The sequence below is a fragment of the Talpa occidentalis genome, unplaced genomic scaffold, assembly GCF_014898055.3.
Source record: "Talpa occidentalis isolate TD23 unplaced genomic scaffold, MPIMG_talOcc4v2.1 talOcc4.9, whole genome shotgun sequence".
Classification (NCBI taxonomy): domain Eukaryota; kingdom Metazoa; phylum Chordata; class Mammalia; order Eulipotyphla; family Talpidae; genus Talpa; species Talpa occidentalis.
The window spans coordinates 71,400,013-71,423,016 of NW_023605305.1; the positions used below are offsets into that span (position 1 = coordinate 71,400,013).

The 23,004-nt window shown below is 39.0% G+C and overlaps 1 protein-coding gene across 2 annotated transcripts in view; it reads left to right on the forward strand.

Annotated features, from left to right (window-relative positions):
* The window catches only part of ZNF454 (zinc finger protein 454), a 31,215-nt gene extending 8,564 nt beyond the window's left edge, over nt 1–22,651 (forward strand). For both annotated transcript variants that reach the window (XM_037501300.2, XM_037501299.2), the window contains exons 3-5: nt 1,994–2,120; nt 3,077–3,166; nt 13,265–22,651. In XM_037501300.2, coding sequence (XP_037357197.1) covers nt 1,994–2,120; nt 3,077–3,166; nt 13,265–14,598 — 1,551 coding nt within the window. In that variant the 3' untranslated portion in view covers nt 14,599–22,651. The remainder of the gene's footprint in view (nt 1–1,993; nt 2,121–3,076; nt 3,167–13,264) is intronic.
* Nucleotides 22,652–23,004: the final 353 nt, after the last annotated feature.

The following is a 23,004-nucleotide window of genomic DNA, read 5'->3' on the forward strand; positions in this document are numbered from 1 at the left end:
ATTACTAAAATGTTTTGAGTAGTGCCAGCCATTTTTAAAATAAGATTATGAACTCCACTTTGAAAGAGAGAGCATTTGGGTGTATAAGTTCTAGTGAATTGGCTAAAATTGCTCTAAATCATTCACGTTTAAACCTGACCAGAAAAGGAATCTTTTTTAAATTGGTTTATTGAAGTATAGTTGACATACAAGATATACTCCTTTTAGGTCTATATCCTAATGAAATTCTGGAAGAGATGGGCAGCCAGTTGAATGTGTCAAGTTCAACCCAGTTTCAGCTACTTGGCAGATCACCCTTCTTCCAGTTTCTAACTTGTTCTTAATGACCCATCACAGGTACCACTTTTTCTGTGAAATCTGCCACCCACAGTGCCAATACACTGTAATATTTCCCTTCCTAACCCTTTCCTCAAATAATTAGTGTCACACAATTCATCTCATGCTTATCACGCCTTAATTTGGTTACCATTTGACAGACCTATATTAGGGATGTAAAATGCACTAATATGTTACGATTTATATTTGTGATACAAAGATGAACAATAGTCCCTGACAGATTGGTTCATCGATTCAATCCAACAAGTGTTGCTTTTGTTTTGTTGTTGTCTACCTTTCAAAGATTCTGAATGCAGGTAACAAACCTAACTCAGGCCTTTCTTGGAAGGATACTCGGCTATCTCCCAAGTATTTCTCCAGTGCAGTTGGATTTTGGCTATGCAACTGGAGTCCAGAGTCCTTTGTCTTAGACTCTTGGCTCTTTTCTCTGAGCTTCTATTTAATTCTTTCTTGGTACACACCAGCTCCCTTGGCTTCTCAGCCAAGAATTTACAAGGAAGGGACCAGTTGTGATGAGAGGGGACAAGGTCAGATTGTCCAGATGATGATTTCCATGGGAACCATGCATGGATGTTGGGGGTGTGCAAGTGAACAGCTGAAGAAAAGCAGGAGTTGCTGGATCAACAAGTAATAACTGCTGGCTATAGGGACCATGTTCTAGAAGAAATCCTGGGAAGATAAGGAAAATGTGAAAATGGCCCATAGCTTCTTAGTGTTAACAGTTGGCAGGAAGGAGAGAGATTGAAAACAAACCAAAACACAGGATTAAATGAGACAGTGCTCCAGAGGGTCTACAAGGAGATGTGGGAGCAGAGAAGGAGGCTGCACTGAGGATGTAATGTTTAAGTTGAGACCCAGGTAGGGGTCTGTAGCGGCAGGAATGGGCACAGGGCAGGATTTTATGATTGAACAGAGTAAAGGAGAGTCCTGGTGCCCTCAGTGGCTTTTCAGGCTTTTATTGGGGTTTTACCAGGTACACGGCAGGCAGGGGTGCGGGGTGGGGGCGCTCTCTGGCGTTCTTTCGTGGTCTCTGCTCTCTTTCACTCTGCTATTGCGTTCTCTTTCGCTCTCATTCTTTTTCCTCTGATCTTCCCAGCCGCACTCCGCCGCACTGCTCCATACACCACACCACACCATCCTCTGCCGCCCTGGCCTTATAGGCCCAGTCTCTTGGCCCAGGTGAATCCCATCTAGCATGCCCACACCCTGCTCCAGGTGCCCGCCATCAGGCATGCATTCAGGACTGCAGGGATCCATCATTAATCCTAATGGCGGGAGGGCAGAAAAGCCTGATAATTTTACTTACCCTACAGGGTCTTATTTAGTCATAAGGGAGCGGGATGGAGGTGGCTTGGGAAGATTGAGGGAGGGAGATAGGAAAAAATGTTCTGAGCAAAATGAACAGCAAGTGTGAAGTACCTGTGCTGAAGACATGTTTTCACAGTATGTGTTTCTGCAAAGCAGGGAACAAAAGAGAATGAAAACTAGATTTTTAGGAGCCCCTGAGCATGTTTGCCTTGTCCCAAAACATCAGTTCCCCAGATGGTTGTAGTCCAGCAGACCCTACCAGATCCCTGGAGGCTGCTAGTCTCAACATGTCTTCAAAGCTATGTTAAGGGGTAGCCTCCGGCCAACAGGGAAGCATTTGCTGTTACAGGAATCAGTGACCTTCAAGGATGTGGCCGTGTTCTTTGCCCAGGACGAGTGGGCACAGCTGAGCCCTGCTCAGAGGGCCCTGTACAGGGATGTAATGCTGGAGAATTACAGCAACCTCGTCTCACTCGGTAAGTGAGAGCCTCTGAGGGCTCATCTTCACATCTTCAGATCTCTTTGGAACCCTTAAATTGGTTCTAGCTAGAAGGTTGGGCTGGGAATGAGCTAATCAATGGCATTATCTTCAAGACTGCTACATGGTCATCCTTCCAAGTGCTGATACTTATAAGAAAACTAGGGGTCTGTTTTGTGTGGGTCACAAACTATTGATAATTCCACTATGACTAGAAATGCCTCGGGCATGCACCTGGGTCCTTGTGAATTTCCCCTAAATATTTCCTCTTTAAGTCAGTATTACAACTGGACTTGTCCATGGATTCTTACTATGATTATAACATGTGCCCTTTAGCAGTAGCCCTCAGGAAACCGAAAAAGCAGATTCATTACTTACAAGACCTGGAAACTACACAGCACACCTGGGCCATAGTGAGATTGCAGGTAAAGGAGCATAGACTTTGGGTCCTGCTTTTATGAGGACTGAATGGGAGAATCTAGTGTTTCACAGCCTCACTCTTACTGGTGAATTTAAATAAGTGAGAATTTAAAGCAAGGGAAAAGAGGGGGAAAAAATAAGAAACTTAAGTCTTTCTGATTGTTTACTTGTCTATACAATGGATAAAGGGGCCTGAGTGGAGATAGGCAACCTAGCTCTTACCTGGTCTTGTGGCTGCCAGTATATTATGTGAATCAGCTCCCTTTGAAATAGATGTGTTGGTATAAAAGCTTAAACCAGGCATTTGTGTTACCAAAGTGAAAAGCCGGCTGTGAAAATTTATACCACTGAGTGGAATCTTCCCTCGCTTCTAGCAGATAAAGGACAGAACAGTGTCTGTGTTAGCCCCAAGCCATCTTTCCTACTGGGAATCAAGTCCTTTCCAGGAAATTCCAAGGACCAGATATTATGCTTGCAATGATTTTATCTCTGGTATGAACAGATGTGGTTTCCATTTTTTCCCCTCAAAAACAGGACTTTTAGCACCCAAACCAGATATGCTTTCTCGGCTGGGCAAAGGGGAAGAATGGATGCTCAAGGAGGCCTCAGGAGGCATCTGTCATGGTAAGAATCTATATTTGGCAGACATCAGGAAGAACCTGGCAAATATGCCAGGCCTGTGGTCTGAGAAATTAGCAGCTTTTCTCTTCTTTTTCACCTTAATACCTCTTTGCCACATTTATCCCTGCGTGCATTGTCAAATTGATGGGGGGTAGAAACTACTGGGAGAGATAAAAGGAACTCACTCTGCATCTGACTGGCTAAGTGCTAATCATCCTTCATGAGTGTAGCAGCAGGAATAGCACAGAGCAGGATCTCCATGATTTGAGCAGGCGGGGTAAAGGAGGAGTCCTGGAGCCCTCGGTGGCTTTTTCAGGCTTTTATTGAGTTTACCAGGTACATGGCAGTCGGGTGCTGGGTGGCCAGGAGGCTGGCAGGCCCTCCAGCCCCCAGCGAGTCTTTCTGGGCTCTCTGGCCTTCTCTCATGGCCTCTGCTTCTCTTTCTGGTTCTTCTGGTGGTCTTCTCCTCCAGCATCCTATGACGCCACTCTTATGAGCCGTCTCTCAGCCCAGGTGAACCCACCTAGGTACGCCCACACCCCACTCCAGGTGCCCGCCATCAGGCATGTATTCAGGACCGCAGGGAGGGCAGAAAAGCCTGACATCATTTACCCTACAATGAGTCAACTCAAATTTTGGGGTTCCAGGCTATTCAGAAATGAGATGAGCTGGAACATGGTTCGATTTTCATGTCATCCCCTACACCTGCCTATAAAATCCCTTGTAGGCATAAAAGTCCTTCATTTTCATAAAGAATTAGTGTGAATGATGAATTAATGGAAGAATGAATGATATTATGCCAGAGTGGCAAACAAAAGCCATGGAGCAATGGTGGTAAGTTTTGCCTCTGATTTTCAAGGAGCTGCATGTACAACTGTACATTGCTGTACCATTTACTCTTAGCTAAGATTAGACCTGAAATTTTTTTTACCCATCTTTCTTTTTTAATTAATTTTTTTATTTTTTACATCATTGTTCATTTTTAAACATTATTTGCCTCCCCCTACCCCCTCAGGTGTAGTCCCCATAGAGTTTCCTTCCCCAATGCACCCGTGCACCATCACCTCAGTCCCCTGTGCTCCTCCCTCCCTCCCTCTGATCCCTCTCCCTCCTCCTCCCCTGCAGGATGTCTCTGGTTTATAATTGTCCGTTTTTGCTTTGTTGTGTTTTGTACTGTTATTATTTTTTTACACTGATGTCTTATTTGGTTCCCCTATATTCCTGCTATAAGTGAAACCATCTGATATTTTTCTTTCTCCTTCTGGCTTATTTCACTGAGCATAATTCCTTCTTGCTCCACCCACGTTGCTGCGAATGGCATGAGTTTATCTTTTTTGAATGCTGAATAATATTCCACTGTGTATATACACCACATCTTCTTGATCCAGTCATCTATTTTTGGGCATTTGGGTTGTTTCCAGGTTTTACCTATTGTAAATAGTGCTGCAATAAACATAGGGGTACAGGTAGACCTGAATTTTTCAACATAGACGACAAAGCCGTTCTAAAAGGCAGCTTTCCTTTTTCATGTTCTCTTCTCTGGGCCATGGGCTATATACTGAGGGGAGAGTTGCATTTGAGCACCTGTGGGTGAGCAGTATATCGGGATGAATGTTGGCTGCCCATTTAACCCTTACAAGCTGTGAGGCAAGTATAATAAACCCCACTTTATAGATCACAGAGCCTAGGAGTGGTTAAGTAATTTGGATGGATTTAATGTGGCTATTATGTGGCAAATCAGGATTAGGATAAAGCTAGCAATAAACCCATCTGATCCTCAAACCATTGTATTTTTCCCCTTCTCCAAAATGGCTTTACCACCACAGAAATTGTTTACCCAGTACACCTAAAACGACCTGATCCTTTCATTTTAGTATTTTGCTAATAATTTTTACCTTATTTAGTTTTTAATCTGTTTAGGTTTCTTTTTGTTAAACCAATTGTACTTTTTACCTTTTAGCTTTAAATTACCTTTTTCTGAACTATAAAAGATTTTAGTTTATAACTGTGCATATTATTCATCCACAAATTTATCATGTCCTCTTTCTTTTTATAATGTTGTCTGCATTATTTTCGAACTTAGCATTATCATTTCTTCTCTTTACTTTTAAATAAATGTGTTTTGAATTCTGTACATCCTGTAGCAAAACAGAATGTGTTATATTTTTGAGCAGTTTAACAAATAACCCACACCCCATTCTCCGGCTTCAGGAATGGGCAGGGCAGCACTTGGGAAGCCCCCCTCCCACACTCCTTCCTGCTTCAAGTCTGGGAGAGTCAGTAGCTGGAATTATACCCCTGCACCTAGATTTTTCCAGATTGCTGATTATCATTTGTTATTTTTTGTTATTTGTTACTTAGTGAAGTTGTTCATCTTTTCATCTGTTGATTGTGTTCTGTGACTACATATATTCTTTTTTTACTCATTTGTAGCTCTATATATAGTCGGAATCTAATACTGAATATAAATAAGCAGTGCTATGTATATTCAGGAATCTATATGTCAGTCTTCAGCTTGTCTTTTTCTTTACTAACAGAAGTTCTTAATGAAGTAAAATATAGCAGTATTTATGATTTTTATCTTAGCGTTTTCTCTGTCTTTTTTAATTCTTTCAATCTTTAGATCCTTGAGGGAGGGACAAGGTCTTATTTGCTCTTACATACTTTACACACCAGTTCCCAGTATGCAGTTGATGAATGAAAGCATGAATTTCTAATGACTTTTGTCCTTTTTTTGGTATAAGTCTTGTCAGAGGTTTACCTTTTTAAATAGACTTTTTAAATAGATGTTTGACTTTGCTGATTCTGTTTTTTCTGTTTTATTAATTTTTGCTCTTCATTATTTCTTTCATTTGGCTTTTTTTCTTTTTTTAAATTTTATTAAAGCAGTACGTGCATTTAATTTCCCCTCTTTAGTAACTATTTTCTCTTTTAGATGATTATTTGGCATATTTGGCATATTTGCTTACATGTCTCCAAAAATTTGGCATATTTGCTTACATGTCTCCAGGCACATGTTTATATTTCCCTCTCTTCTCTTTCTAACTTTAGATATTATTTATTAAAGTCCTTCTGTAAAAAGTGAGGAATACATCTTTTTTGCCTTTTCCATTCTCTGCCCCACCAGTATACTTGTATGCAGTTTGAGTTAGAGCAGTCATCAGCGTTCATGCTCTTAAGTGCAATTCAGAACTGATCTATGTAGTAAATTACGACAGCTTCTGCTTTCCTAAACATTTTATTCCCAGAGGTCATTGATTCTTAATTTAGTTTATATTAATCACTAATTCAGTCTTAGCCTTTCTCTAGTTATTTACATCTAAGTTTTTGAATTCAGAAGTGATTCTGACAATTTTATCTTCCTGGAGATGTTTCTTTTTGTTTGTTTGTTTTTTATTTTGTTATTTCCTTTTTTAAAAAAATATTTTATTTTATATAATTCTTACATCATTTTTCATTTTTGCACAATGTGTGCATTTTCATTTTGGTTATATTCCCCATACAATTCCCACCTCCCTTATTCTGATCCTAATCCCTCTTCTTCTCTCCTCCCCCCCCCCAGTGTGTCTCTGGGTTATAGTTGCTTGTTGATTTTGATTTTTTCTTTATTATAATTAGTCCCTTATTAGGGTTTTCTAAATTCCTGCTATGAGTGAGACCATCCGGTATTTTTCTTTTTCTTTCTGGCATATTTTGCTGAGCATGATCCCTTCCAGCTCCATCCATGTTGCTGCAAATTGCATGAGTTTATCTTTTTTGATTGCTGAGTAATATTCCTTTGTGTATACATACCACATCTTGATCCAGTTATCTATTTTTGGGCATTTGGGTTGTTTCCATAGCTTAGCTATTGTAAATAGCTGGAGATATTTCTTATGGAGTCATCTGTCCTGTTCCTTTCTAAAGCAGTTGGTACCCAGCTGTCTTCCTTCTGCAAATCCCCTCTTACCTGGGGTGCTGTACCCTGTCATCTTCTCTCTTGGTTTACTCCCTTCTTTTGGTGGCACACATATTCCAATAGTTTTCTAAGAAAGGATGCGTGGGAATACATGTTTTGTAGTCTTACTTGTCTGCAAATGTCTTTTTTCTACCCTGACACTTTCTAGATAGTTGGATCAGAGAGAAGTCAGCACTAGAAGCCTTTGTCCTTCAGAAACTTGAAGACATAGCTCCATTGTTTTCAGACCTGTCTGCTATTGAGAAATCCACAATCATTTTGATTCTTCATCAGTTGTGATCTGTTTTCAATTCTCTGAAGACCTGCAGGATCTCCTCAATTACTCCAACTTACTCCAAAGTTCACCTGTGATGTCCATTGCCTTTGAACAACGAAAGCTATTTTTTTTTCTTTTCTGGTTTTCTAATTTTTTAGTGGCAGAATTTCTCTATTGAGTTTTCAAATTCTGCTTTCATTTTAATTTCCATGAACTCTTGTTTCTCTGAATAATTGCTTTATTTAAAAAAAGCACTTATTCATGTTTTAAAGTCAAAATATTTTACCTCTAAAGATGTTGATTTTCAAAATCATCTTCTTCTCCTGTAATGGGCTCTTCTTGTGTTCTAGCATTTTCTCTCTGATTATTTTGTCATTGCTATCTTGTTAGAGGCTTTCTTCTCTTATCTAGTATAGTAATCCCTGGTTGCCCCTTTCCACAGTGGGAAGGCTGAAGTCCTTTTTTGGAACCTCTGTGTCCTACTTAAAATATTTAAGGCCATGAAGTTTTCAGAGCTTGCTTCTAGCAACTTTGTTCTTTTTCATTTCATAGTCTATAATCTATATAAAAGATTCATTATGCATTTTTTAATATGTTATCCAGTTGGCCCAGGATCATTTACTGAAAAGACTATCCTTTACCCCATTATTCTACGATGTCATTTTTGTCATACACAAGGTCACTACCTGTGCACAGCTCTGTCTTTGGGCACTGTTGTCTGTTCATTGGTCTATTTGTGTTCAGATTTGTTTCTGGACACTATTCTGTTTCGTTTTTTTTTTTTTGAGAACCTTGTGCCACTACATTATTTTACTTATTCTGACATTATGAATCTTACATTATAAAATGAGTTTTACTTATTATGAGATTTTCTTTTAATTTCTCTGAGATTTTTGTAGTTTTGTTTACAGTTCTTGCAGATCTTTCATTGTACTATATTTCTATTGTTTTTGATGCAAATATAAATGTTTTCAAGGTTTCATTTTCCAATTACCTGTTGCTGGTATATAGTTTTTATATATTGATCTATATCCAACAACTTTCTAAATTACCTTATTCTGATAAATTGTCCCTAGGGTATTTTGCACTTTTATTCAAATGAGTGTTACTGTGATTTACAAGAAATATATATATCATGACTAAAATATATTTCTCATGCATATGTGGTCTGCATTCACAGTTTCTATCTCACAGCTCCCTTTGCAATTTCCTAAATGTTGTCAGTGTTAAATGTGTCTCTTGTTATATTAATATTATATTGTTATATTGATGAAAGTAAGGTGGGATGGGTGCCAGGGAAACCAATTTGAATAGAAGACAACACTCTTATTTCTTGGGAGGGGAAAGGGTCTGAAGTTGGAATTCATTTGCCAATGGCCAGTAACTTAATCAGTTATACCTACATAATGAAGCCTCCCAAAATGCCCAAGAGGAACGATCTTCAGAGGACTTTGGGGTTGGCGAATGTGATTTTGGGAGAGAGTGCCAAGCCCAGAGAGGACATGAATCTCCCCACTTTTCCCCACACCTTACCCTATGTGTCTCTTCCATCTGCCTGCTCCTGAATTATAGCCTTTGTAATATATCAGTGATCTAGTCAGAAAATGGATTTCCTGAGTTATGTATACCATGCTAGTAAATTAATCTAACCGGAGGCATCATGGGACTTCCAGTCTGTAGCTGGTTGGTCAGAAACCTGGAGGGTGGTCTTGTCATATTGAGTCGTTAATCAGTTTTGGGGGTCGATAGTGTCAGAATTGAGTTGACTTCTTTGACACCCTAATGGAATCCAAAAATTGCTTGTTGGTGTTGGAAGCCTCCACATACCTGTTGGAATTGGGCCCAGGAACCCACTACTACCAAGAACACAATCATGTTATCTTAGAATAATGACTTTTTTTCTTTCTTTACCTTGTGCTGGTTAATATTTCTATTACAGTGTTAAATAGAAATAATGATAGCACAGTGCTTATTTAATCCCAGTCTCAGGGGATGGAATTTTCAATATTTTATAAATAAAATGTGATGTTTGATATAAATTTTTTTATAGGTACTCTATCAGATTAAGAAATTTCTATCCTACTCCTTGCTGGGTTTTTATCATGACTAAGTTTTAAATTGTGTCAGATGACTTCTTGGCATCTGAAATTATGATGTGATTTTTCTCCTTTGTTAGTGTGAACATGGTGAATGACACTGATCAACTGAAATATAACTGCTTTTAATTCCAACTTATTTATGATATAGTATCCTTTTTTATGCCACTATATTCCTTTTCCTAATAGTCTGTTTAGGAGTTTTATATCTGTGTTCATGAGAGAGAACGGTCTGCAATTTTGTATTTTTAAAATGCGCTAATCATATTTTAGTAGGTTGTGCTAACTTCATACAGCAGTTGAAAATATGCCTTCTTTCCAGTTCTCCAGAAGAGGTTGTGAGAGATTGGTGTCATTTCTTCCTTAAATGTTCAGAAGAACTCACTAGCAAAGCTAAAAAGTTAAAAACTCAACGAATGTATTAGATATAGGGCCATTCACATTTTCTGTTTCTTCTTGAGCCTGTTTTGGTACCTTGTACTGCTCTAGGAAATTGAGTCTTTTATCTAGATTGTCATATTTATTGGCATAAAAATTCCTCATTCTGTTATCTTATGAAACTCTTTAGATTCTGTCCTAATGTCACCTTTATCATTCTTGATATTGGTAATATGCACCTTCTCTCTTTCTTGAGTTTGTCTTGGTAAAGACAAATTAATTCATGTTATCTTTTTAATTTCTGTTTTGTATTTAACTTGCTGTATTCTAATTTCTTAGAATTTATAATTAATGATACAAAATGTATTTTTCCTTGTAAATGTGATTATAGTGGCAGTCTATAAGTTCAGTTTCATGTATTGGATTGTTGGAAAAGTCATGATGTGGTTTATCTATGTTTTTCAAGCAAAAATGCATCACAACTTTTCTGACAGCCCAATATTTGTTATTAAGAACATTTTCTAATTTTTGTGGTGATTTCATCTGTGATCTGGCAGTTTAGAAACATCACTGGGTTTTTAAATCATTTCTTTGGCATTTTGGTATTCACTTCTGGCTTAACACTAAGTTCAGAGAACAGATTCAGAATTAGTTTGGCCTGTGAAATATGTTTATACTTCCTTAAATGCTGTGTGTGTGTGTGTGTGTGTGTGTGTAAAACATTATTTGGTGAATTTTGTATACACGTTAAGTAAAATGTATATTCTGCCATTGGTTGGTTTAGTGCACTAAATAAATAGGTTATGTCAAGTTTGTTGGGTTGTTGAGATCTTCCCCTTTCCCCATTTTTAATGGTTTGATTTCTCAGTTATTATGAGTGGTATGTTACATCTCCATGATTATTAAAATTTGTCTGTTTTTCCTTTCAATTTTTCTTTATCCATTTTGAAACTTTGCTTTTATTATCTGTTCTTGGAGAACTGACCCTTCAGTTAAATGAAATACTGGGAACTGTATTAACTGGATATTGGGTTGTAGTGTTTATAAAATTTTTATGTGCCCTACTAGGTTATAGGTAAGAGCTTCCAGAAATCCTGAGAGCTTGCACATGTTTACTATGACCCACCCCAGCCCTTCCATGAAATGTCCTGAGATCCAGTTTTCGACTCCACAGTACTGTAAGACTACAGAAATTCTGAATTTCTCATTTGCTTTAGACTTTTGTTCTGGGAAGCTTAAGAATTCAAATTCTCTGAGGAAAAAACCACTAAGTGTTGGGATCACCTCTGTATTTCCCTTCTTCCCCAAATATTATGTTGTCAAGTTGACCTCAGGTAACAAATGATATCATTAGGCAGAAATTATTTTCATTTCAGATTTTCCAGTTTTTTCCTGCAGGAATTTCGCTTTGCCACAAGGTACACTATTGACTCTGGAAGTTAAAGTCAGTCCTTACAGTTTTTTTAATAATGCCCTTGTTTTGGCAATACTGATGTTTAACATTGATCTTTTTTTTCTTTTGAGCAAGGTTATTCTGAGTTCACCAGCTTACCAGCTCCCCATTGTAGCCTTAAAATGTAGCTTTTTAACTATCTCTTCTAGATAAGAAAATTTGTTTTCTGTTTGTTTTGTTTGTTTTGTTTGTTCTATTGTAGCTCTCTGTAGAGTATTTTCTGGAGTAAGTGGGAGGAAATGAAAAATGATGAAGAATCTTGTTCTTGACAGAATTTTTCAGGAATTGTGTTTGCACCTAGTCCTTATTATCATGGCATTTATTAGCAGAAAGACTTAAATGGATTTAACTTAAAAGGCAGGTATTCATAAATATATATGGAGGGCCTCCCTGGTGGCGCAGGCTGTTGAGCGCAGCACTGTCAGGTTGTCCACAGCCTTTGCAGTACCAGTTCCATCCCCACGGGCCTCAGAGCAACCTACATGGTGTGGCAGACCTCTCCTGTCTCTCCCGCTGCTCCCCTCAGCAGTGTATTTCGTCAGTCTGCCTGTTCTGTTCCCTGCTCTGTCTCTGGTAGATCCTGTCACCCTCCCATGCATCTGGACTGTACCCAGGCTTTTGTATAAATAAAAATAAATCTTCAAATAAATAAATATGGAAAACTGGGCCTCCCCGGTGGCGCAGCGGTTGAGCGCCGGGTTGCGAAGCTGCCCGCGGCCTCTGCGGCGCTGGTTCAATCCCCGGCTGCTCCCCGGCCACATGAGGAGGGTCCCACATGGCGCGCAGACCTCTCCTGCCGCCCGCTGCTCCCCTCAGCAGTGTACTTCAGTCCTTCTGCCTGCTCTGCTCCCCGCTCTGGCTCTGGTGAATTCTCTCACCCTCCCGTGCTTCTGACTGTACCCAGTGCATGTATAAACAAAAAAACAAACAAACAAATAAATAAATAAATAAAACATGCCTCTATTTAAAAAAAAAAATAAATAAATAAATAAATAAATATGGAAAACTAATGTAATCTAGGAAAAAATTTAAAAAATTAAAATAATAAAAATGAAGAATGTTTAATCTAAAGCTCTACTCGTTAATAGCAAGGTTGCCATCAAGCCAAGCAAGACAGTTGTTGAGTAGGAGTGGAATTCATGTTTGGAGAGAGTAATCATCTTATCACATAATTCATGGGACCATGAGTCCTTGCAATGGGAAAGCCCCACTTCTAGTGGCCATTGTTCTTTGCACAGATTTGGGGTTCTCCCTCCTATATGCAACAAAGTAGCAAATTCTGACATATTTGTTACTTTGACCTGGATTTTCTGTGCTTATATATACATCTCGATGGTACATTTTACACATACCACATTTTTCTCATATCACATTATTCATATATATTTGAACTTTGCTTCCTCACAAGCAGCACAAAATTTTATTATTGGATATGTGTGTTTCTCTCTCTCTTTCTCTCTCTCTCTCTCACACACACACACACATACCCTAACTTTTTATTAGTCATCTAAATACTAAAATTAGTCTCTAAAACAAAAGTTCTAGTTTTAGTAGTTACTCTGGCTGCTTCTGGGCTATTTTAGAAATCGTATGACTATAATAGATAAGGTACATTTTTATCTTGTCTATTAGCAGTGTGATGTGTATCAGCTTTTTGTTTGTTTTTTTGAGACTTAGTAAGTCAGGTAACTGTTCTATAATCAAAAAAAAACCCAAAAAAAAAAAAAAAAAAAAAGGTGTACTTAGGATTCTAATCCAGACCTGTGACTCCTGAAACCCAAGTTTTCCTGCTCAAGTATTATTTATTCAGTCAGTTCCTTCTGGCTATATCTTCGGGTCACCTCTCCTCTCTTTTCCTTAGTTACCTTCATTTTAAGAAAATCTTCACTATGCAATCTCTTTTTTTAACATTAAGCAGCCTCAATTTCTCATTCTCATTTTTATTTTTGATGTCTTTCAGACTGGATGGCTGTACCTGTGAGTAAGAAATCTACTCTCAAGGAAGATATTCCTGAAGAAGAATTGGATCAGTGGACAGTGAAGGAAAGATTCACTGGTAATAATAGGCATTGGAAGTATGACAGCCTATTGGAATGGCGGCACGGAAGCCAGGAGACAAAGTTACAGCAAGTACTCACTCATCAGAAAACCACCCTTGTGCTTAGCGAGCAGAAATGTGATCAGTCTAATAAGAGCTGCATCATGAGCTCACCTTTTATTCAAAGTCAGGGATTTCAACCTAGCCAAAAGGCCTTTGAGTATAGTACATATGGGAAGATTTTCTCTAAGAACTCAACCCTTAATAAACATCAGAAAATTCATACTGAAAAACTTAACACAAATCAGAAAGCTCATTTTAAAGAGAAACGATATGAATGTAGAGAATGTGGGAAAGCCTTTCACCAGAGTACGCACCTTATCCATCACCAAAGAATTCATACTGGTGAGAAGCCATATGAATGTAAGGAATGTGGCAAGGCCTTTTCAGTAAGCTCCTCACTTACTTATCATCAGAAAATTCATACTGGAGAGAAACCTTTTGAATGCAACTTATGTGGAAAAGCTTTTATCCGAAACATACACCTTGCTCACCATCATAGGATACATACTGGAGAGAAACCTTTTAAATGTAACATATGTGACAAAGCCTTTGTGTGTAGGGCACATCTCACCAAACATCAGAATATTCATAGTGGAGAGAAACCCTATAAATGTAATGAATGTGGAAAAGCCTTTAATCAGAGTACAAGTTTTCTTCAGCATCAGAGAATTCACACTGGAGAGAAGCCCTTTGAATGTAATGAATGTGGAAAGGCCTTCAGGGTAAACTCTTCCCTTACTGAGCACCAGAGAATTCATACTGGAGAGAAACCTTATAAGTGTAATGAATGTGGGAAAGCTTTCAGGGATAATTCATCCTTTGCTCGGCATCGGAAAATTCACACTGGAGAGAAACCTTACAGATGTGGCTTGTGTGAGAAAGCCTTCAGGGACCAATCAGCCCTAGCCCAGCATCAGAGAATCCATACTGGAGAAAAACCCTATACATGTAATATATGTGAGAAAGCTTTCAGTGACCATTCTGCCCTTACTCAACATAAGAGAATTCATACTAGAGAAAAACCTTACAAATGTAAAATCTGTGGAAAAGCCTTTATCCGAAGCACACACCTTACTCAACATCAGAGGATTCACACAGGAGAGAAACCCTATAAATGTAATAAATGTGGGAAAGCTTTCAACCAGACTGCAAACCTCATTCAGCATCAAAGACATCATATTGGAGAGAAGTAATGATTGCCATTTATATGGAAGAGTTTTGAGACCGAGCATATTGATGAATCAATGTAAGAGATTCTATTCTAGAGAATAACTGTGGAAATAGACATCAAAGTAGTCATTTTATTTACTGAGTCAAGCTTCAGAGTATTGTGGGTTTTGAGAATTTAAAAATGACAAAATGCTCCTTGTAGTTCAGTACTGCCTCAACTGGTTGCGATCCTGTTTAGTCTGAAATAACAAGTATCAGAACCAAAAGGAAGCTTCATTTACAACACAAATTGGTTTATCGAATTTGCATTTTGACTGTAAAGAGAAAAAAATTGTCAAAAGATTGAGACGCAAAAGAACAAAAAGTAAGAAAATAGATAGTCTATGAGCATTTCACTCTACTTGATTCTCATATTAGGATTTCTGCCTTCATTTAACCCTTGGTTTTCTCATCATCCATTCTCCTGACAGCCCAGTATAAAGAAAGTATAGTTCCCATCTTCAACCCATTACTTAAATTATTTCACCCCCAGAATACTGACCCACCACATCCTATCCTTGCTCTTGTCCTTTTGTCCAGTTTTTAAGGTATTAACTGATTACAGGAAAAGCAGAGAGCTTTGAATTGCTACTTTTGCATTTGAAAGTGCCCATTTCTCCTCCATAAGGGTATTCTACCACTTCAAAACTATCCCATTCTGACAGTGGAAGCAACATGTCATGCCTTTCACACGCCAAGAAGAGTTCAACAGTGCCAAGACATTCTCTGGCGGGGCAGTGAGTGCTATGCCCAAAAGTTTGAGTGATACCTACAGGTCCAGTTCCTTTACCATCTTTAATCCTTAAGTGACTTTACAGAGTAACTTGTGTACCTTCACACATGCAGCCACTCGTGGTACTGTCACTTTTCCCACCCCCCAAAGAATCGGGGGCCTATGCTACTGCAGGTTGGAAAAATGCCATATTATGAAATGGAAGAGCAAGTAAACTGTTGTTCTGGGAAGCAAAGTGGCAGGTTCCTGGTCTCTGGAATCGAAGTTGGGCAACCTACTGACCCTACAAAAACTGCAACTCACCTCCAACTTACAGAAGGTGATCGTCTATATCATGGTGGAATCAGTGGATTCCAGTTGAACATAGACTAGGAAGCTGCCAGCAACACTCAAACCCGAATTCAGTTTCCATCTGATAAAGGTCACTTATGTGGACAGACCCATCCTTTCAGGTGACCAGTAACTCTTTTTTTCCACTACTTACCTAAAGGTGAAGCTGTATTGAACTGACATGCAATACATATTCATACTTTGATGTAGTCCATATCTGTTTATATTCTCCTTTGTTTTCCTTGCTGCTTGGAATGAATTCACAAAGATATTTCTGAAGTTTATGTCATGAAGAACTTTGCCTATGTTTTCTTTTTATATATTTTTTAGGTTCAGGATGTATGACATCCATGTCTTTTCTCCATTTTGAGTTGACAGTGTATGGTGGGAGATAATGGTCTAGTTTGATTCTTTTGCTTGTGTCAGTCCAATTTTCCCAACATTACTTATTGAAGAGTCTTTTGTTGTTCAGTATATATTTTTTGCTCCTTTGTCATAGATTAATTGTCCACACATATGTGGTTTTATTTCTGGATTCTCAATTCTGTTCCATTGGTATCTGTGTGTCTATTTTTGTTCCAGTACTCCGCCTTTAAAATTATCATAGCTTTACAGTACATCTTGAAGTCTGGAAGTGTAATACCACCATTTTGCCCATTTTTAGTCAGGACAGCTTTGGCTACTTGGGGTCTTTTATGTTTCCATTTGAGTTTCAGTAATATTTGTTCCATTTCTTTGGAGACTACCATTGAGATTTTATTTGGAATTGCACTGAATCTACAAATTTCTTTGGATATGACCATTTTGATAATGTTGAATCTTCCAATCCGTGAGAAGGGAATATCCTTCCATTTCCTTGTCTTCTTTTGTTTCTTTTAACAATGGCTTAGTGTTTTCCTCATATATGTCTTTCACCTCCTTTGTTAGGTTTACTCCCAGGTATTTATTTATTTATTTATTTGGCTGAGATTATAAATGGCTAGCTTTCTTAATTTCTTATTCTAGCTCATTGTTTGCATATAGAAAGGCAACTGACTTTTGTGCATTGATTTCTGGATCCTGCCACTTTGTTTTTTTTCTTTTTTGGTTTGTTTGTTTTAATTAGTTTTTCTATGGAGACTTTAGGGTTGTCTGTGTATTATCACATCTACAAATAATGATAGCTTCTTTCCCACTATGAAGGCCTTTTATATATTTTTCTCACACCATTGCTCTAGCAAAGACTTCTGATACTGTATTTTGAATGGCAGTGGTGAGATTGCATATCCTGCTTTGTGCTAGATCTTAGTGCCAAGGCTTTAAATTTTTCACCATTGAGAATGACACTAGCTGTAGTGTGGCTTTTATTATGTTAATATATTCCATTTATCCCAAATTTTCAAGGGTTTTAATACAAATGGATGCTGAATCTTAGTAAATGCATTCTTGCCACCTATTGATATGAATTTTTTTTCCTTTTTGTTGATGTGGTTAATTACATTAATTAGTTTTCACATCTTGAAACATTCTTCTGTACCTGGTGTAAATCCTATTTGGTCATCTTATAATCCTTTTCATATATTGTTGGATCCAGTTTGCTAAGATTTTTTTTAGGATTTTTGCATTTATGTTCACTAGGGAGATTGGTCTATAACTTTCTTTTCATGTTGGCTTTATTTGGTGTTAGTATTAGTGTGATGGTGGCCTCATAATATGTGTTTGGAAGTATTCTTTCTCAATTGTTTGAAAAGAATTTGAGCAGGGTAGGTATTAGCTCCTCTTTGAAAATTTGGTAGAAGTCACTTTTAAAGTCATCTTGTCCTGGGCTTTTGTTTTTGGGAGAGTTTTGATTACTTTTTCAGTTTTCTTTCTTGTGATTGGTTTGTTCAGGTTTCCATTTCTTCTCTATTCAGACTTGGATGATTGTGTAATTCTAAGAATCTGTCCACCTCCATTATATTATTGAACTTGTTTCCATAGAAATGTTCATAGTAATCTCTTAGTATCCTCTGAATTCTGTCAATATGTGTTGTAACTTCTCTTTTGTTTTTTGATCCTATTTGAAGTTTCTCATTTTTTCCTAGTGAGCTAAAGGTCTGTCAATTTTTTTCTAAAGAACCAGCTTTTAGTTTCATTGATTTTTTGGACTGTCTTTTTGATGTCTATTTTACTTATTTGTGCTCTAGTTTTTGAGGGTCTTTCCTTCTACTGGCTTTTGGCTTTTTTGTTTTTCTTTTTCTAGTTCCTCAAGATGAGAGATAAGGTTGTATATTTAAGCTCTTTCTTGTTTGTTGATTTGGCCCCTCTTAGTATTGCTTTTGCCGTATCCCATACATTCTAGAAGGTTGTGACCTCATTGTAATTTGTCTTAAGTTACTTTTAAAATTTCCTCTCTAATTTCCTCTGTGACCCTATGGTCTTTAAGTGATGTACTGTTCAGTCTCCATGTATTAGAGGTTTTTCTGCTTTCTTTTTGTAGTTTATTTCTAGTTTGATGCCTTTATGATGTGAGACAATACTTAATATGATTTCAGTCTTCATGAATTTATTGCTCTTTGTCTTTTAGCCCAATATGTGTTCAACTGTGGAAAATGTCCCATGGGCACTTGAAAAAAAAAATGTATATTCTAGTTTCAGGTGGTGCAGTGTCCTATCGAAGTATATCAGTCCATTTGGTCTAATTTTTTGTCCCCATTTATTTTTTTGTCTCATTGATTTGTCCATTGGTGCTAGTAGGGTGTTGAAATCTACCACAAATATGTTTTTACCAGTGTTTGTAATCTAAATTGTTAGAAGTTGCCAAGTGTATTTTGGTACTCTTTCATTCAGTGGTTTATGTTAATGATTGTTATGTCCTTGTCCTGCTTTGGGTCCCATTTGCTTGTAGGATTATTTTCCAACCCTTTACCTTGATCCTGTGTTTATCTTTGGCACTCAGATGTATCTCCTGGAGACAGAAGAAGGTTGGATTGTTTCCTTATCCAACAAGATACTCTGTATCTTTTAATTGGTGAGTTTAGTCCATCAACATTTAGATATGAAAGTCTATTGCTGCAATTTTATCTTTTGTTTTGTGATTATATCTATTTCCTTTTTCATTTCTTTTGTGTGTTTCTCTATTGTCTTCAATACCAGAGTTCCTTTCAATATTTCTTGGGAAGGGGAAGAGGAGTCTAGTTTTTTCAAATTCCTTCAGTTTTTCTTTGTCTGAGAAGGCATTTATTTCTTCCTCATAGCTAAAGCCTATAGTCGTCTGTTGCAATTTTTATCTTTAAACTTTTTAACCACATTTTTCTATTCTCTCCTTGCCTGGAGTGTTTCTTCTGGGAAGTCCAGTATTAGCCTGATCTGGGTTCCTTTGTAGTCTGTTTATTTCCCCTCACCAGCTTAAATAGTCTTTGTTTTTTTTTGTTTTGGAATTTTTACCACTATATGCCAGGTGTCTCATTTTGTTTAGGTACCCTACCCCAGTATTCTTTTAGCTTCCTGGATTTATGTATTTATTTCCTTTTACAGGCTTGGTGAGTTTTCTTCTATTTCTTTAAATATGTTCTTATTTCCTGGGCCTTCCTGGTGGCCTATGGGTTAAGTCTCAGCGCTATCACCACTACAGCTTGAGTCCAATCCCCAGCCAGGGAGCTAATCCACATGTGGCAGCAGACCTCTCCTGTCTTGCCTGCTGCTCCCCCTAGCAGTGTATTTCAGTAAATCCACCTGTTCTGCTCCCCACTCTGTCTCTGGTGAATCCTCTTACCCCTACACCTATGGCCTACACCCCAGTTCTTCTATGCAAAAGGGAGAAAGAGAGAGAGAGAGAGATGAAAGAGGGGGGAGAGAGAAGAGGAGAGAAGAGAGGAGAAAGACAGAGAAGAGAGAGAGGAAGGAAGGAAGGGAGGGAGGAAGGGAGGAGAGAAAGGAGGGAGGAAGGAAGAAAGGAAGATGTTCTCCTTTCTTGTCTCTCTTCACCTCTGGATTTTCATTATTCTTATATTGTCTTTCCTCATGGTGTCACATAGTTCATGAAGTGTTTCTTCATTTCTCTTTCTCTTCCATCTTACTTCTGTGTAAATTTGTGAATTTATATATGTCACTGTTCACTGTCAAGTTCACTGTCCAAGTTCACTGTTCACTGTACAAAGTTCACGGTTCAAGGGGCTTCCCTGGTGGTGCAGGTGATTGAACACTGCAGCGTGAAGCTGTCCACAGCCTCTGCAGTGCGGGTTCATTCCCAGCCAACCGGAGAGAATCCCACATGGCGAAGCAGACCTCTCCTGTCTCGCCCGCTGCTCCCCTCAGCAGTGTATTTCTTCAGTCTGCCTGTTCTGTTCCCTGCTCTGTCTCCAATGAATCCTCTCACCCTCCCACGCACCTGGCCTGTATCCCGGTTCTTGTATAAAAGTAAATAAATCTTTAAAGAAAAAAAAAGTTCATGGTTCAAGTTCACTGAGTCACTCTTCCATTTGATTTATTAATGCTTATATAGTTTATTTTTCATCTTTTCTTTTAAACTTTTTTCTTCTTGCAGCTCCTTTATTTCCTTTTTTAGGAAATCATTTTAGATCTTCTGTTTGTTGATTTTGTTTCTCAGGACATTCATTTGTTTTTCTGCATCTTCCTATCCTCTGAGTATGCTCTGACTTCTTTTAATTTCTTTATGATGGCAAACTTAAATTCTGTGTCTGATAGAAGGAATAGATCTTCCATGTCTTTGTGATTAGATTCTGAAGATTTGTTATCTTTCCATGGTATAGTATTCTTCTGAGGACTACTGAAGCAATTCTGTCTCCCTGTTGTTTTTAGGACCCCACTACTGTGGGTTTGGCCTCTGCTAAGTGTGTTTCCACATATACCACACTTGGCCAGTGTGCTGACCAGAGGCTGTCAGGCTGTCAGATGGGGCTGCATAGCTGTGTCATTGTTGTGAGCTGTGCCAGTTTCCAAGGTACTGGTAGATGTGTCCAAGGCTGGAATCATTTCCTGGAGGACAACTGATTATCTGGTGTCCTGTAGAGCCCTGAGCAGTCTTTACTGGGCCAGAGACAATGCCCGAGTTACAGGTGTGTATGGCCAGGATTGGGGTTGCTTCCTGGAAGATTGCTGTTGGGTAGGGCTCTGCAAGGCCTGGACTGTGTTCTGGACAGTTCCTGAGGCACTGAGATGGGTGTGCTTAGAGTCAGAGGTATTGATACTTTCCAGAAAGTGGCTGAGAGTCACTGGTGTTGAGAGAGGCCCTTCAAGGCCCTAACTGGGGCTTGAGATTATTCCCAAGGTACTGGTGGGTGCTGTGGTTATTTCAGAATGTGCCCCATATAAGCAAGAAACTTATGGCAGGAATCCTAAATGTAGGTCCTTATATAAATGCCCAGATTGGGGTGCGAGCAGGTTGGTCAGACTGTAATATACCTAAGCACCTACTCTAAATAACTATTTTCTCATCAATATCCTTAAAAAGAGACTCTAGCCCTGAGACAGGCAGTCCCTTTACATCGTTAATGGCCATAGCCATAAAACTGATACGTTGTTGCAAATGCAAAGCCCATCTGTTTGTTGTTTGCCAGCTGTCTGAATGGTAGAACACAGAGCATTTCAAGGTATGGAAGATCTGTTGTGTGCAAGGTGCAAAATAGCCTGATTTTAACACATTTTCCTTACATCCCATTACCAGAGATAACAGTTAACATTTGAGGGCATACCTTGCACCAGATAATATTATAAGCACTCTGTGTGTTTTAACTCACTTAATCTACTGTTTCTACTATCCCCACTTGAAGGTTGAAGAAGTTCAGGAACTTGTCAGAAGTCACATGGCTAGTAAATGGTGAATCAAGGACTTTGACTCAGAGTGGGTCAGTGCTCACCTACTGCATTTTTGGCCACCTCCTTTTGTAACTGGTGGCTGAAGCCATGGACTGTTACAGGTGGTGTCCTCTGGAGGGGTTGCTGGTGAGGCTAGATAGTCCCAGGGAAAATGCTAAAAAGTATTGCATTTGGGGGTGAAGTGACTGATAAGAAATATAAGGGACTATAGAAGAAGGCATGGATTATTTAGTCCTTGGGATTTAGCATTTGAGATTCAGCATTTGAAGATTCAATCTTTGGGATTTAGCGTTTCAGATTCAGCATTTGGGATTCAACGTATTTGGATCTTCAGGGATTTTGCCCCCACCATGCATGCTGATCTTACAGAAGGCTGTTATGGGCCTCTGAAGGTGGAGGCCTCCAGCAGCCAATTTCAGAGAGGAAAAGTTCGGAGGCCATGCAAATAGCCAAGCAACCGAAACTGTTCCTAGTTTTCCTGCTGTCAACAGCCTCGCAGGGAAAGTGAAGACCCCGAGCCGGGTGCCTTGCTGAGCTGTGAGTGTGGCCATTGTCGAGTCGTTCCACTGCTGCAGCTGCTGATTTGAGTATTGCTCGTCTGGTGCTGTGCTGGGGCATCTCAGTAGCTCTGGGAGCATCTCCTATTGTATATTTTGTTGTCTTCATGAGTTGAAATCTGGTTTATAGTCTGGCTGCTGCCTGCTCCAGGTTGGCAGAGACAGGAAGACAACATCTTGGGTATGTGGCCTATTGTTGGAAAGAGGAGCTCTGTGTCCACAGTGGTGGGAAGACACCATCTTAGCTGCTATTGTTTAGGACTTGGAAACACTGGACACTGCTTCGGGGGAGGTAAATAGCCATTTTTGGCCTCAGTAACTGTTTTTCCCTTGTTTGTTAAGTAAATCCCATTGTTGTTGTTCTCTGAGCCTGAATAGTCTTGCAATTGCGCACATGGATAAAGAACTCAGACAGTGAACGATAAACTATTTGGGCAGTGTCCTTGGCCAGTTTTAATGCCCCTTGCTGCCCTGCATCAAAATGTGCAACCTACTTATATGCTCAATACTCTTCTCTGTCTACACTGGAGCAGATTTTCCCCCTTACAGCCCAAGAGATGAGACTTTTCACATTAAGAAACAAAGATATCGGGCCTCCCCGGTGGCGCAGTGGTTGAGCGCTGGGTTGCGAAGCTGCCCGCAGCCTCTGCAGTGCCGGTTCGATCCCTGGTTGCTCCCCGGCCACCGGAGGAGGGTCCCGCATGGCGCGCAGACCTCTCCTGCCGCCCGCTGCTCCCCTCAGCAGTGTACTTCAGTCCTTCTGCCTGTTCTGCTCCCCGCTCTGGCTCTGGTGAATTCTCTCACCCTCCCGTGCTTCTGACTGTACCCAGTGCTTATATAAATAAATAAATAAATAAATAAATCTTAAAAAAAAAAAAGAAACAAAGATGTCAACATAACAGTATTTCTAAAGAGATTTCATTCTATAAAAGTGATGGAAAGATTCACTAAGTTTTGTGCAATTTACTCCATTT